Consider the following 14,071-nt stretch of genomic DNA (forward strand, 5'->3'; position numbering starts at 1 on the left):
TTTACACTGGACAATATCCTAACTTAGTAAAAACAGGCATAGTACGACCAATATACAAAAATGGTAGCAAAAAAATCTATAATAATTATCGTCCAATAACTATTTTGCCAACAATTAACAAAATTATAGAAAAATACATATGTGGACAAATTTAAAATTATTATAAAAAACACAACATTCTTTCTAACAAACAATATGGATTCCAACCAAATAAAAATACCACACAATTGCTATCCGCATTCACAGACCACATTTATAAACATTTAAATAAAAAAGATCAAGTTCTAGTAGTGTTTATTGACTACAGTAAGGCATTCGACACATCAAAGCACAGCGTAAGCCTACAGAACTTAAATGACTGCGGAGTACGAGTAAACCTACTCAAGTGGTGTGAAAACTATCTGCAAGACAGAACTTATCGTGTTAAAGTGTGCAACGAAGTTTTCCAATATCTATTACAGAAGGTACGGCTCAGGGCTCAGTTATTGGACCTTTACACTACCTTACCTACGTTAACACATTACCTAACATAATAAAGTATTGTCAGATATTCCAATTAGCAGATGATACATGCCTAGTAGCCGCTGGGCCTAACATCCAAGAAGCAGAAACAAAGCTACCATCTGATTTCGATACATTGGCTAAATGGTCCCACGACGTGGGAATCGTACTAAATCCTAACAAAACAAAGTTCATGCATATCCGATTCAGTCACAATCTAAGCTCACGTACACCCATCTTAATCTTACACAACCACACATGTGCACATTCTTATAACTCGTACCCCAATAGCTGCAACTGCAACGCCTTAGAATTAGTTCATAACCATAAGTACCTGGGGCTTACAATAGATGACCGAATGTCCTGGAAAATACACATTAATTCTGTCTGTAAAATACCTCTTAAAACTCTGCTACTACTATACAAAGCACTAGCCGAATCCATTATAACATATGGACTTTCAAGCTATGGGAGAACATGCAAAACTTATCTAAATCAAATATTTGCAGTACAAATACGTATTTTAAAAACAATTGCTCCCATAAAATTAAAATCACAATATAAAGCGGACTACAGAAAGCTATTTGCATTTTTCAAAATTATACCTATACACGAGAAAGTGTAACTAGGATTATTAAATGAAAACTACTTAAACTACAAAATATACTATTCAACGCGTAGAAAATTAATAAAACGAATTTCTATTAACCAAATACAATAATTTATATGAAAAAAAAACATTAGACTACATTATTCCAAATTTAATAAACTCGCTACCAGCGACACTTTTTACTAATATAACAAGAAACAATATTAAATTTATATTAAAAAAAATACTACATAAATCAAACAATTATAAATTGATGCTAATAAAAACACATCCTGTATTCGAATGAGAATTCTCGTCAAGAACAGGTGTCTGGCATCGGCTATCTATGGTGCGTCAATGTTTCAATTGGTTTGTGACGTTTTACGTGCAATTTTAATGGTTTGTTTGTTATAATTTATATGTCACTGGCCTTAGTGTATATGTGTTAATGATTTAAATATGTTCGACGTCCTGGTGGACGGAAAAACTGTGTACAGTTTGTGTTTCCACCACACCAACTTCCTTTCTATTAAGAGCATTTATACAGTAAATAAATAAATTAATTAAATTAAAACTACAACCAAAGCTTCGCTGACGAATCTGTCAATGTTTCCATTGACACAGTATCGGCTTTTACATTGATTTAGATATTATTTGTATTGTAAACCTTATTAAGAGACAATTGTCACAATTTGGACATAGCCGAGTCTTCGGTATTTTAAGCACGTTTAAGAGCACCAGTAATAAGTTTAAAACGCAATCACTAAATGACTTACTCGTATGAATTCCACTCCATGCCTTCGTTGGTGGAGTACATTATCCTTCGCGTTTCGCCTCTGGATTTAAAGTATTTAACGGCCACGAGTACGCCTCCGTGGTCTCCATAGTTGAAGAAATAATAGTCCTTGAGAATCCTCTTCCACGTGAGACCCGCGTCTCGGCTGAGGTACACGCCGGGGATGCCTTTGAGGGACTTGCCCATCACGCCCGTGGCCATTATGATGCCCGGGGCCGACTTCGAGCTCATGATGCTGGCGGATCTACAAACAACGTTGGACAAAATTTACAACCAGTATATCGCAGCCCCAATCCTTGATGATTAAACACTTGCGGCCTACCGACGCGGACCTAAGATGATTTGATGATGATGCATATTTTTGTCTATAGCGACCCCAATGCAAACGTTGCCATTCATTAAATTCGCAAACGCAAAGGACGCGGTTTCGCCCCCTTAAATCTAATCAAACACGATGCATTCGTTTGTTAAACCCTTTAGATCGCAAACAAGCAGTGTTGAGTGAAACCTAAAAGCGTGGCACGAAAACTAACCCACTCATCAAATCAATATAACACCAATGTGCCGAAAATGAAAATAAGTGGAAATTGAGTGTTTTCTCGTTTTTCTCAATTATGCAACACATAAAAACAAATAATGACGAGAACTTTTAAATTGCAGTAAACAAAGTTATCCGTCGTCATAAACGGTTAAACCTAAATATGTAGTAGGTTTAATATCCATTGATTTTAGTCCCAGAACGTTATAAAAACACGTGCAAATGATATGAGGCTGTGATCCAATGAATGTCGATGGAGAAAAACTCAAAAAGCCCCGTTTTGCAAATCTAAATACCATCCTACTCGTAACGCACATAACAGCATTCTCTAAAACTTTTACCTCAAATCGTTATTTATGACATTTCCCGGGGAGCTGTAAAAAAGTTATTCCTTAATTACCAATAACATCAAAAAACTGTTTAGAATAGTAAGCAGAATTATTAATCTTATTTGGAGTAAAGCAACAAACAAATTAGGTATGATAAGATATGATAAGATTACCACTTTCGATTGATAAGGAAAATATTAAGTACGATAACCTTTATTGATTTGTTTACTCTAAACAAAGTATTCAAATATCTAGTCAAATAGATCAATTATACGCAACGTATAATTCAGCCAGATTTTTCCTGAAATATCTTAATTTTAGGCAATTTCTTGAAAATATTAACGAGTCATTTACGAGCAAATGTAAACAAACACAAAAACACTGAGTTACAAAACACCCACACTCTAATCGATTCCTAAAACAAGATTAAAAATAATAGGATTTTCCCGTTTGCACACTTCCACGAGAAAAGCGAACGCACACAAAACTCAATCTTATTATTATAGGGATTAATATCAAAATTCCAGAAATATCCCGTCAACAGGGATGACTTCAAATTGAGCTGATTAAATTATCCTCACCTTGTAACTGGATATAATTGACTGAACTTCTGACATAAATGGAGACTGCACGAGTTCTCAATGTGACAATTGAAGGGTTTGCCTGCAAAATACAAACATTTCATCAATCGTATAATATCTAAAAATGGGCGTGGTCAGGCGATACTTATCTGACTGTTTGACCGGTTGTTTCTTCACGGTTCTAAATTTAACATAAGTCGAAGCCTTCTTTAGACCTATTCATTAAAACCGTAAGAAGTAGTTGTTTGCGAACGCAGTCACCCAGGAACCAAATGCGTTTGGGAGAATAATGTTTCGTGTGTAGATAATGTTATGGTCAAGTTTAATTCACCGAAATAAAATCGTATATCTAGCTTCGAAACAGGCTGTTTAAATAAATACGAAAGAAAAGATATTATGACTCTAATTGGATAAACAATAGGACAAAAAACATTACTCATTCAGTAATCAATAACTCATAATATTTTCACATTTAAAACATCATAATCTATGTAGGATCTTCTTACGGCGTACATAGTATGTTATTATGTTAATAATTATTATCATACGGAGCGTATATTTTACCTTAGGTATAACAAAGATTTTATCAGCAATCCAATCGAGTGTAATAATAATACAAAAATTACAGTAGAGAGAACAAAGCATAAAAATAATTTCTATAAATGAGTACGATTTTTTTAAATCTATATAACCTTTTCTACTTCACAGTCAAGTCTTAATAATCGTCTAAGTGCGGTTATTTCGTTCATTTTAACGTGTTAAATTTAATAAAAACAATTAAAATACATATATTTTTTAATTCATAATTCTCTTTCAACATACCATTTTCGTCTTCAACTGGTGGTGAAATCGGCGACCAGGTGACTCCGTGGTCATATGTGATCAATGAGACCAAGTGTTCGGGTTCAATGCTTTCGACCAATGACATGGAGTTAATTTTAGACGCTATGTAGATGCCTTTTAAACCTTCCACCCGATAGAGGTCGGTGAAAGAATCTTCAGTTACATCTCTGAAAATCGAGGGGAGGCATCATAATATAATCGACACTATTTTAAAAAAAGGTAATGATATTCAAACACATCTGTCACCAGGTTCAGTGCCTTCCTTTATCACATATTGTTTATTATGAATCTGAAATCATAGTCTACCGTTTTCATTAAAAGTAAACGATTTTTTCTAGATGTATTTTTTCCGTACGCCACCTTGTCATAAATTACAAACATATAAATGCATTCATCGTTTAGTATTCTATACTTTTCGATATTTTTATGCAGTTCGCGCAATTTTCATTTTTCCTGTTATTAAGCAGGTGCATTGCTTATAATCTCAATTTCGATCTCTACACTAGAGATAGACCAGTGGCAAAAGGAGTTGTATAATAATAATAATTTATTGCAAGAATATGGTACAAAAAGGTGGTACAATACTAAGTATTTACTTTAGTACTTCGACTTAAAAATATTGTTACGAGCTAGGGGATCGGATAGAAAATGCCGTAGATTTATTCAAAGGTTTATTTCTTGATAAATCAATGAGGAATTTATGGGCACAAATTAATCGCAGAGATTCACTAATTACACACATAAAAACAGTCACTAATTACTTCACTTATGCACACTTCACACAGTACTTTATCACTTATATTCACTTTATTCGCACTTTATCGCTTCGGTGTTTCTCTTTTGTTATCGCATTCAAAACTAAAGATGACTAGTCGCGTTTCGACTCGCTTATATATCCCTGGGAATAATTCTAAACAATATTCGAGAACTTTCTAAGCGGGCTTGCTACTGAGTAGCGATTGCACAATTCTAGAACGTCCGCACTCTTTGTCTCTTTCGCACGTTGCTCCGTCCTTGTCGTACGGCGTTCTAGAGTGCTCAGTCTAGTTTCGAGAAAGTTCTGATCTTCCCTCTCTCTCTCGTATCATTTCGTCCTTGTCTCACACCTAGAAAGTTTGGTCTAGAATATTCCTTCATCAAAGGGGTATAACTAGGCCTGAAAACGCCTGAAAACGGGTCTCCTGAAAACTACACCACTCTACTACACATGTTCTGAAACCGGCTGAAAAAAGGTTTAAGCTTCCTGAAAACTAGGGTAGTATTATGGAAATTAAATTAATTTTCTAATATGTGATTGACCCTCTCCTGAAACGGTCAGAAATCATATTACAGCCTGCTGAAAAGTTCTCTAAGTAGTGGAAAAATCTAGAAACATTGCAATCGACCCGCCTTCGTAACAATATGTATGTTTCAGTGTACGAATAAGCACATTTCTAAAATATAAATACAGAAAATTTTGAGCTTCTTAAATGAAAGGTACTCAACTATCAAGAAAGTTTTGTTTCACAAATTGCTCTAATACATTTTATTTCTAGTTTATTGTTTTTGTATCGTAAGTCTATTTGTGTTTTTGAGTTGTAGGTCTAAAAATGGATTATGTTAGTTTTGGTCATGTTTATTTGTAGATTATTTGAATTCATCCAGTCGATGGCGTCGTCGTCGTCGTAGTATACAGTTCAGGTGTATAGCATCTGGGAGGTCATTTATGTATGTTAAAAAGAGTAGTGGGGCAAAATACTGCCTTGGTACCCTGTACCCATTTTTCTTAAAATTGTTTACATTAGATTAGATCATTGGATGAAATGAAAGGATAGGCAAAGCCATAAATTAGAAAATATAGCTCGCTGGTCGACATTAGTCAGAAATAAGTTTACATTAATTCCGTTAAAATGTTCTTAAATTTAACGTTACGCATATCATATTTAAGCATCTTTTTTGAAATATCTTTCACATAATAATGATAATGAAAGCAATGTATACATAAAATAAATCACGATGTGTCACACCAAGTGATAACAATGTTTATGTATTCAAGGATTGGTTAGTTACTGGTTTATACTTTGTTGCACAACATATAATTACAAGAAGAAAGTTATTTGCATATTTTTTATGTATGTAAATCTTCCATTCAAGGACAATCAAACTGTGTTATATTCTTGAAGGACCCTAAGTCAAGAAATAATTCAGTAGTCAGCGCACATAGAGTAGGTGCGCGACAAAATCTGTCTTAAGAAACGCTCACTTGTGTATTACGTTTCGCGTAAGTTGTCTGGTTGCCGAGACTGATAGATAAAATTAGCATCATGTAGGTGTATTTAAAATTGTATGGTTAGAAAAACACAGTAAAAGTAAATATAAAAAAAGGTAATTTTTTTTCTAAACCTACTCTGTTAAGGAGTAATAAAATCTGTGTTATTTTAATTTTCCAATTAATGTCCTACGATAAGTGCACTTTGCAAATCGTAAATAACTGACAATTCATTCGACATATTGATACCACACGTATAAATATACCAATCTAGTCTAAGCAACAGGAAAACACAAAATAAATTATAAATGCTTTTAAAAGGTCAATATGTTTTGCACAAAAGTGAATTTGACCGAAAACAGACGATTCATTTGCAAATTACTTAAGAGTAACAAAAACACGTCTTTAAGGAATTCAATTAAGTGCTCAAAGTTACAGACTGATATTAATAGTTTGTACTGTTGTAGTGGCAGTAACTTTTTCGTGACAAGGAAATCCTGCGTATATTGCAACCAACTTATCAAAAACACAATGATGTTGTTTATTAATTCTCGGGTCGGAGGTTTAAAATGAAACAGCTCTCGACTAATGACACCGACTAGCCAAAAGAAGTATAATTTATACCTATTATTTCTGTAACTTAGATTTTTGGAATATTAACATATTTTTTTATTGTTTGTTGTTGTTATATAACAGTGTGGTGGAAACACAAACTGGACACAGTTTTTCTGTCCACTAGGATAACGAGTAAATTAAAGCGATTAACTTATATACTAAGGCCCTATAAGATGAGGTTTTTTCTGGGATGGGATTAGGTTAGGTTTATACGATAAATTTGAATAAGTATCCAGTGTATGAATACTGTGTTTCCTGTTAAAATAAACAATATTGTGATACTTACTCAAGCCAGCTGTTCTTGAAATTTCCCTCCGGAAAATAGCACAGAATCTGCTTCAAACTCAGGACGAAATTGTATTTAGTGAAATTCTTGCTAATTTCTGATACATATAAGTTGGCTACGTTCTCCGTGTGCATGACGGAGACAAATATACGTTTGTCTGTCACATCCGCAATGTGAAACTTCCTGAGATCCAGCTCTGTTTGGAATTCCGCTTTGTAGAAGGGACCTCGTTGGTATGAGATATACAGGTCTATGTTTTTCTTCTGAAACAATAACATGCGCTTCTTTATACTACTATACTATTAGTTTTTAATAGAGGACAATTTAAGCTTAAAAGTCTTACGGTTTATATTTACTTAAGGAAAATCTCTTGTTAGATGACAACATACAAATGTTATATTCTTTAAAAAAATCGCTTGGTATGACTATATAAATAATATATATAAGTGGCATTTACAAATATGTAGCGACAAAGTTGCATATATGAACTTAATAAAGTTGCACTTATATATTACATGTATTCATATATAATAAGGAAGATTCTTGTTATTATTAGTAATTGTTGACTCGAACCGACCTAAGCTACTTGGGTGCTATCTTAATATTCCTGCTTAAAAATCAGCTACTGAACGTAATATATGATATTAAATTATACATATTTTCAAATACACACATAGCACACCAATTACATTTTGCATATTGCAAAAAGCTAATTGTACTGCAACGACGATATTGAATCCAAGAAGCAAAATACCCCAGGGCAAAACCCTTTTAATGAAGCAAAATTGATTTAATTATTTGCTTACTACCGATGCAACAACGTGGGTAGGGCAGGGATTTCAACCCGACGAAAAGGTCGAACTACATATTCACATATATCGTTGTAATAGAGGCTATTAGGTTACGAACCTACAAAAGACGAACTCTCACTAACTGTAGAAATATCCTCAGAAACCTATACGATACAGTTTTCGTTACAAAGACGCAGTTCCTAATCAAATTGTCATTGATCTTTTGAATAACTACAATACGTGTTTGCCTTTAAATAATGTTAAGACGTATTGTGTAATAATTCAAACTAATAAGTTCAAAACTCATATTTAATTATATTTAATATTTGTATTCATTAAAAGGTAAGATCTTTTTCTAGAATATGACAATGGAGGTAGTGACTTTAAAATTGTTGTTGCTATGCTATATTTAATTACCTACGTATATATTACACTAAAATACGATCCAATAATGAGGAATGCAAATATGAACTTAATCAAAACACAAATATAGAACAGGTATGACTAAGAATAATAATGATTGTTTTGCTCGATAAAATACATAATTAATATGATTCATAATAAAACCAACATTTTTTTTATATTAAAAAAAACAGACCAACGGCAAAATAATAATTTATACAAATTGTTATCGTTGTATGTTTTAATATTTGTAGTAGTATAAGCATTGTTGCTGTATAAATGTTTGCTTTTCTTTATCATAAACAAGGTGTCAAATTATTACGCATAGACAAAACAAAGCAACATCAGTGTACTAGATTAGACAATGTAACTACAGTCAATATTATTTCATTTTGTGAATACGATAATCAGAGCAATGTTAGCACTCTGAAGCGTTTATTTATGATCGAATCCCGGTAAAAAATATGTTTCTTTTTTGCCTTTAATATTTTATCACAAACAAAAATACCAGTTAAAATGCGCCCAGAAATAATATGGTTTTTTTTTATTCTACAAATATACTATACATACCTAAAAATATTAACACAGATAAGACTCCTGAGAACATCTTCTATAACATCGTTTCTCAACCATTTTTACGTGAAGTTAACTTAAACAGTCACTGTAAATATGTTACAATACATACATACATACATATAATATGTACATAGCGCGCTATTTTTAACGAATCGTTTGTATTTATTATTTTTCAACAGACTGCGACCCCCTTTTAAAACAAACTCGCCCCCCCCCCCCCAAAGGACGCGACCCCCTCGCTTAAAAAACTATATTCTAGAACATAACACATGAAACTTCCTAAATGGGAGCAATGAATGTGAATGGGACAAGTACATATTATTCACTTGACAAGCCACTTTTGTCGGGAGGACGTTTTGTAGTCTCTACTGACTCGCTAAAATAATTCATCGTACGTAAGATACATGTATGTTTGTGACGACGTTGTCGTAGCCTGTGATTTACAACTATCTCTTACAAACTACGTATTGAATAATAATCCTGTGCTACAATCCTATATGGGGTTTGGCCTTAGTTTTAGTTTTCTTTTCTTAGTTGTATCGTTGTTTCTCGATGTTTTCCTTCACTATCCGAGCAAGTGTTAACACATTGTTGCGCAGATAGAAATAAAATCCATTACGGTACAGGCGGGATTTCAAGCCCGACCGCAGGGTTGCATCCACTAACTTGCTTTTTAAACTACCTATTACAATTCAGTAATTTGTTTACATGTTTTATTTAATTGAACACACACACATGAACATTATGAGAAATCTTCATTATGACCTACTGTTTATAACGGCTAAATGTATTAATTACGGTTTTCAATAGTATCAAAATTTTAATTTAATTCGTACAAAAATTAATATTAACCTAAAAGAAACTCCGTCTTTTAACAAACAAGTTGTTATGAGTAAAGATATTTTAACGTTTTACTGCGCAATTTGCGTGTTAAACGCATGTCAAATCAATAACGACGTTTCAATCCATTTTTTTATAATTACTCAATGATATTCATTGTATTTATATTCCCGCTGTTGATAATTGATGGAATGAAACAGTTATCTCGAGTAAAGTTAGGTATTCATATAACACGGCTGGCTAATTCTAAGTTATACTTTCTAGTATTTAAAACCAGACACCGCAATTTATTTCCTCAGGGTTTTAAGAAGTAATTAAAATCTCAGGTTTCATTATAAGTAGCATAGTGAGGAAGGTAACTTAACACTAAATAACCGATCATGCAAATATTATGCTTATGATATCATAGAAATACTGAGAATTTGTTGAATAATCGCGCACCCTTTGACCTAAAGAGCCATAATAAAACGATTGATGCGCCGGATGTGAATAATACGTTTATCGGTAAGTGTAATAATGACATATGAAAGTATTGATACCAATAGAGACTGTTATTGACATATACTAATACATGAATGCTAGGTCAGTTACTTCATAGAACACGACGATGTAAACTTCAACTGTTTACAGGTTTATCTAGAAGCCACATGAAAAGTGCTAAAAATAACTTAATTATGGAGGTAATATAACTATGAAAAAAGTAAAGATTACTTACGGAGTCCGATTCTCGTGTTGCAAACATGAAATCGCCTTTAATTTGAAAGTCCTTCGCGTAGTCGAACAGCCTCTCCGCTTGGCTCATATTCGCAGGATCGTTGACTTTCAACACATTAGAAGTGTTGCGCGGCATCCATCTTTCCAGATAAAACATTTTAGGAAAGTCCGGACCGGAGGACCAGGAGAAAGTCTTTACAAAATTCTGGATGAGCTTAAAGGTCTTTCCACCATCGACGGTGAGGTAAAGCTGAAATTATTTTACTTATTGGGCTAAAATTCTCTAATACAAACAAATGTTCTATCTATATATTCCTAGTTTGATTGTAAATACACAGCAAGTCTTACATAAAAAAAACAATAAAGTTACTGTTAATTAAATTAGCATTGAAACTAAATTTACATATCTTGATAAACAGTTGCTTTCACCCTTGAGTCTTAATGGTTGTAATTAGAATATATGCATTATTGCGCCGTATTATGTAGTACAGTAGTAGTAGTAGAATATTATTCCATTGACGGGAGCGTTTTCAAAATGACAGAATTTCCAATTTTTAATCAGTAGACAGAGTGGAAAATGTGCGTCGTGTCACATTCATTATTCTTTATTTCTCTTAGACCGCGATTATCCGCCTTGTATGACTATTAAAGCAATTATTGGTTCCCCGCGCACATCCAACACCTTCAGATTATACACCAAAATAATAATTTTTAGCAGGAAGATCGTGAGGTTCGCGTAGCGAGTGTGTATCCAGAGTACGCCACTATTACTAATAATCATGACCTTAACTAGATAAGCCTTGTAGATTAGAAAACATATTAAATAATGTTTCTTTATATGATATACTAATTTATTATTTAAAAAAATACTCACATTTCTACTTGAATTGGTTTTGTCTAATATAACAAATCTGACAGGAAACTCCTCATCAAAAGCCAATTCGTTGGGATGGAAGGACAAATCGGTTCTATGAATAGTATGTCCATTGTCATTTGTTGTATACAGCTTCATATTTGTGGAGTCAATAAAAACACACTAAAACCAATGATAAATTAATATATACTAATATTAGACAGAGGTAAGGTTTGTGAAGATTGAAAGGGAATTGTGAAACAAATATGTTTCTTATGAATGCTGCCTTAATGATTAGAGATATATGAATAACTTCAATAAAAAAGGTAGAACTTGATAATCCTTAAATAGGGCAGCAAAAGTATTGTCTGAACTTTTGAATCATAGAAAAAAGTCCTCATTATCATCAACTCAATTAACTCAAAACTTGCTCCACAGAATTTAAAAATCTAGAATGATTGATAGATCAATGAGGAAGGTATATAATTTTTCAAGGTTTAAGGGTGAACTTGTATTTTATTAATAACAAGAAAATGCAAGTTTTATTTGTGATTATAAAATTGTGCTTCTTGAAACATAATTTCCGCCTTGTAAGGCTGATAACTCTTAACTATTTATAATTAATAAAGTAACATTTATGTGTATTAATAAATTCTTATAAGTTTAAACATATCCTGTCACTACTTCCATAACAATAAGAATTGAGTTAACATTTTAGTCACCTTTCTTGATTAGTTCATTAACCTGTAAATCTACAATCAAAAACTCATCATTCATTTATGACAAGCTTTTGTTCTATGTAGGACATTTCTACAACCTTGAATTGATAATCATGATAAAAAATAATATTTACAAGAAACAAACAATATTGAAAAAAAATAGTGAATTTAAAACACTTACAAATTCAGGATACTTAGGATGATTGAAGAACTTGTCCAGCTGTGCATGACCACTATCTGGTGCATCATTGAGTTTAAAATTCTCGGTCTTGTTAGTAAAATTCTTTCCATAATCATATGAGATGTACAGAGCCGATGGTGATATGGTACCTTTGTTTCTTGGGCTAGAATCTCTTGCCAAGCAGATAATAACATTGGATCCTTCCCCAACCCAATGAACCATTAATTGTTGGTGACTGTCATTTAGGTGGGTAGTCTAAAAGAGATGCAAAATTTTATAGAGACATCACATGCTAAGGCAATATAGCTAAAAAAAATTAATAAATTCAATATAATTTTCAAAGACAAAGAAAATTTTTTGGCAAAGGAATCAATATTCGTCATCGATATCTATATAAATATGTACGAGTATCATTTTTACAAAAGTAAACAACAAAACGCCAAGTCATGTTCTAGTAAAATACAGTAATTATTTAGTTTATTCTACATAAATTTCTTAAAATAATTCATACCGAAAATATAAAATTAGAAAATCATGAAAATTTAAGCGCGTTACCAACGTCCACAATAACAAATAGCTTAGGGGAGTGATTGAATTTAATAAGGAAATAACAAGTTACCCATGTACTGATGTTTTTTGTCGAAGACGGTGAACTCAGCGTTGCATCTCTCTTTATCCTTTCATTTACATCATACTCCGTAATTTCATTGTTTCTATTTATTACAGTTACTTTACGAGAACTAAGCGGGTCTGATGCCACGTACAATGTAGGTTCATATTCACAAGTCACGATGCCAGAAAATATATAAAGCACCACAATTACACTAAATAAACGTCCTAGAGACTGAAACATTTTGTCATCACTAAAAGTTATAGTCGATTATCATGTAGACACCAACACAATTTAAACTCCGAATGGCAACTAACAACTAAAAAGCCGATTTCTCTACGGATTTCTACCACTCAAATGATGACAGTAAAAACTATCAACAGAAAAATGACTTTGACAAATAATTGAGAATGAGAAATATAAAGGATGACATTGACTTTGACTTATACAAACAATCTGTCTTTATATAGATTAAGCTGAAGGTTAATATCTATGTAGATGAAAGGCCCATTTAGATGGAGAGAGTTTCTCGTCTCGAATACTGTACGATTTTCCATAGAATATAAAAAAAGTTTCTTCGTCTAAACATTCACACCTCTCGCTCGTCCACTTTAAATAAAAATGGAATAGAAAGTTAATTGTCTCCATGTTTCAAAAGCAATAATCGTATTTCGAGGTTTTGTGACAGTTGCTATGAGTGCAGTGCGTAAGGGTGTTTTGATTATATCTGCTCTTCTAAGACAAGAATTAATTAAACGGAAACAGAAAAAAGATATTGGGTTAACACATGAATAAATAGAAGAAATCATTTTGGAGCATCTAACACATTTTGCCTTGCATTACAATTGGAAGATGAAGAGACATTCAAAAATATGTTTCGGGTTACGAAAGCCCAATTTTCATATTTACTTCAAGAAATTGGACCACCTATAGCAAAAAAAAGATATAAATATGCGTCAAGCTATAGATAGCTGCTCGGACGAAATTATAAATAACGTTAAAGTTTCTGGCTACAGGGGATTCCTTTCAAACATTATTAGAAATATTTAGAGTACATAG

General features: G+C 32.7%; 1 protein-coding gene across 2 annotated transcripts in view; it reads right to left on the reverse strand.

Annotated features, from left to right (window-relative positions):
- LOC123715201 (sortilin-related receptor-like) overlaps positions 1–13,355 on the reverse strand; it is a 24,994-nt gene extending 11,639 nt beyond the window's left edge. Inside the window, exons 1-9 of one of the 2 annotated variants that reach the window (XM_045670117.1) lie at positions 13,022–13,355; positions 12,403–12,657; positions 11,524–11,685; positions 10,651–10,899; positions 7,327–7,589; positions 4,157–4,344; positions 3,335–3,416; positions 2,766–2,798; positions 1,867–2,130 (exon numbers count right to left, since the gene is read on the reverse strand). In XM_045670117.1, the coding sequence (XP_045526073.1) occupies positions 1,867–2,130; positions 2,766–2,798; positions 3,335–3,416; positions 4,157–4,344; positions 7,327–7,589; positions 10,651–10,899; positions 11,524–11,685; positions 12,403–12,657; positions 13,022–13,255 (1,730 nt within the window). In that variant the 5' untranslated portion in view covers positions 13,256–13,355. The remainder of the gene's footprint in view (positions 1–1,866; positions 2,131–2,765; positions 2,799–3,334; positions 3,417–4,156; positions 4,345–7,326; positions 7,590–10,650; positions 10,900–11,523; positions 11,686–12,402; positions 12,658–13,021) is intronic. The other variant, XM_045670118.1, reaches the window with a different exon arrangement.
- Between the last annotated feature and the right edge of the window lie 716 nt (positions 13,356–14,071).

The sequence above is a fragment of the Pieris brassicae genome, chromosome 10 (genome assembly GCF_905147105.1).
Source record: "Pieris brassicae chromosome 10, ilPieBrab1.1, whole genome shotgun sequence".
NCBI classification, from domain to species: Eukaryota; Metazoa; Arthropoda; class Insecta; order Lepidoptera; family Pieridae; genus Pieris; species Pieris brassicae.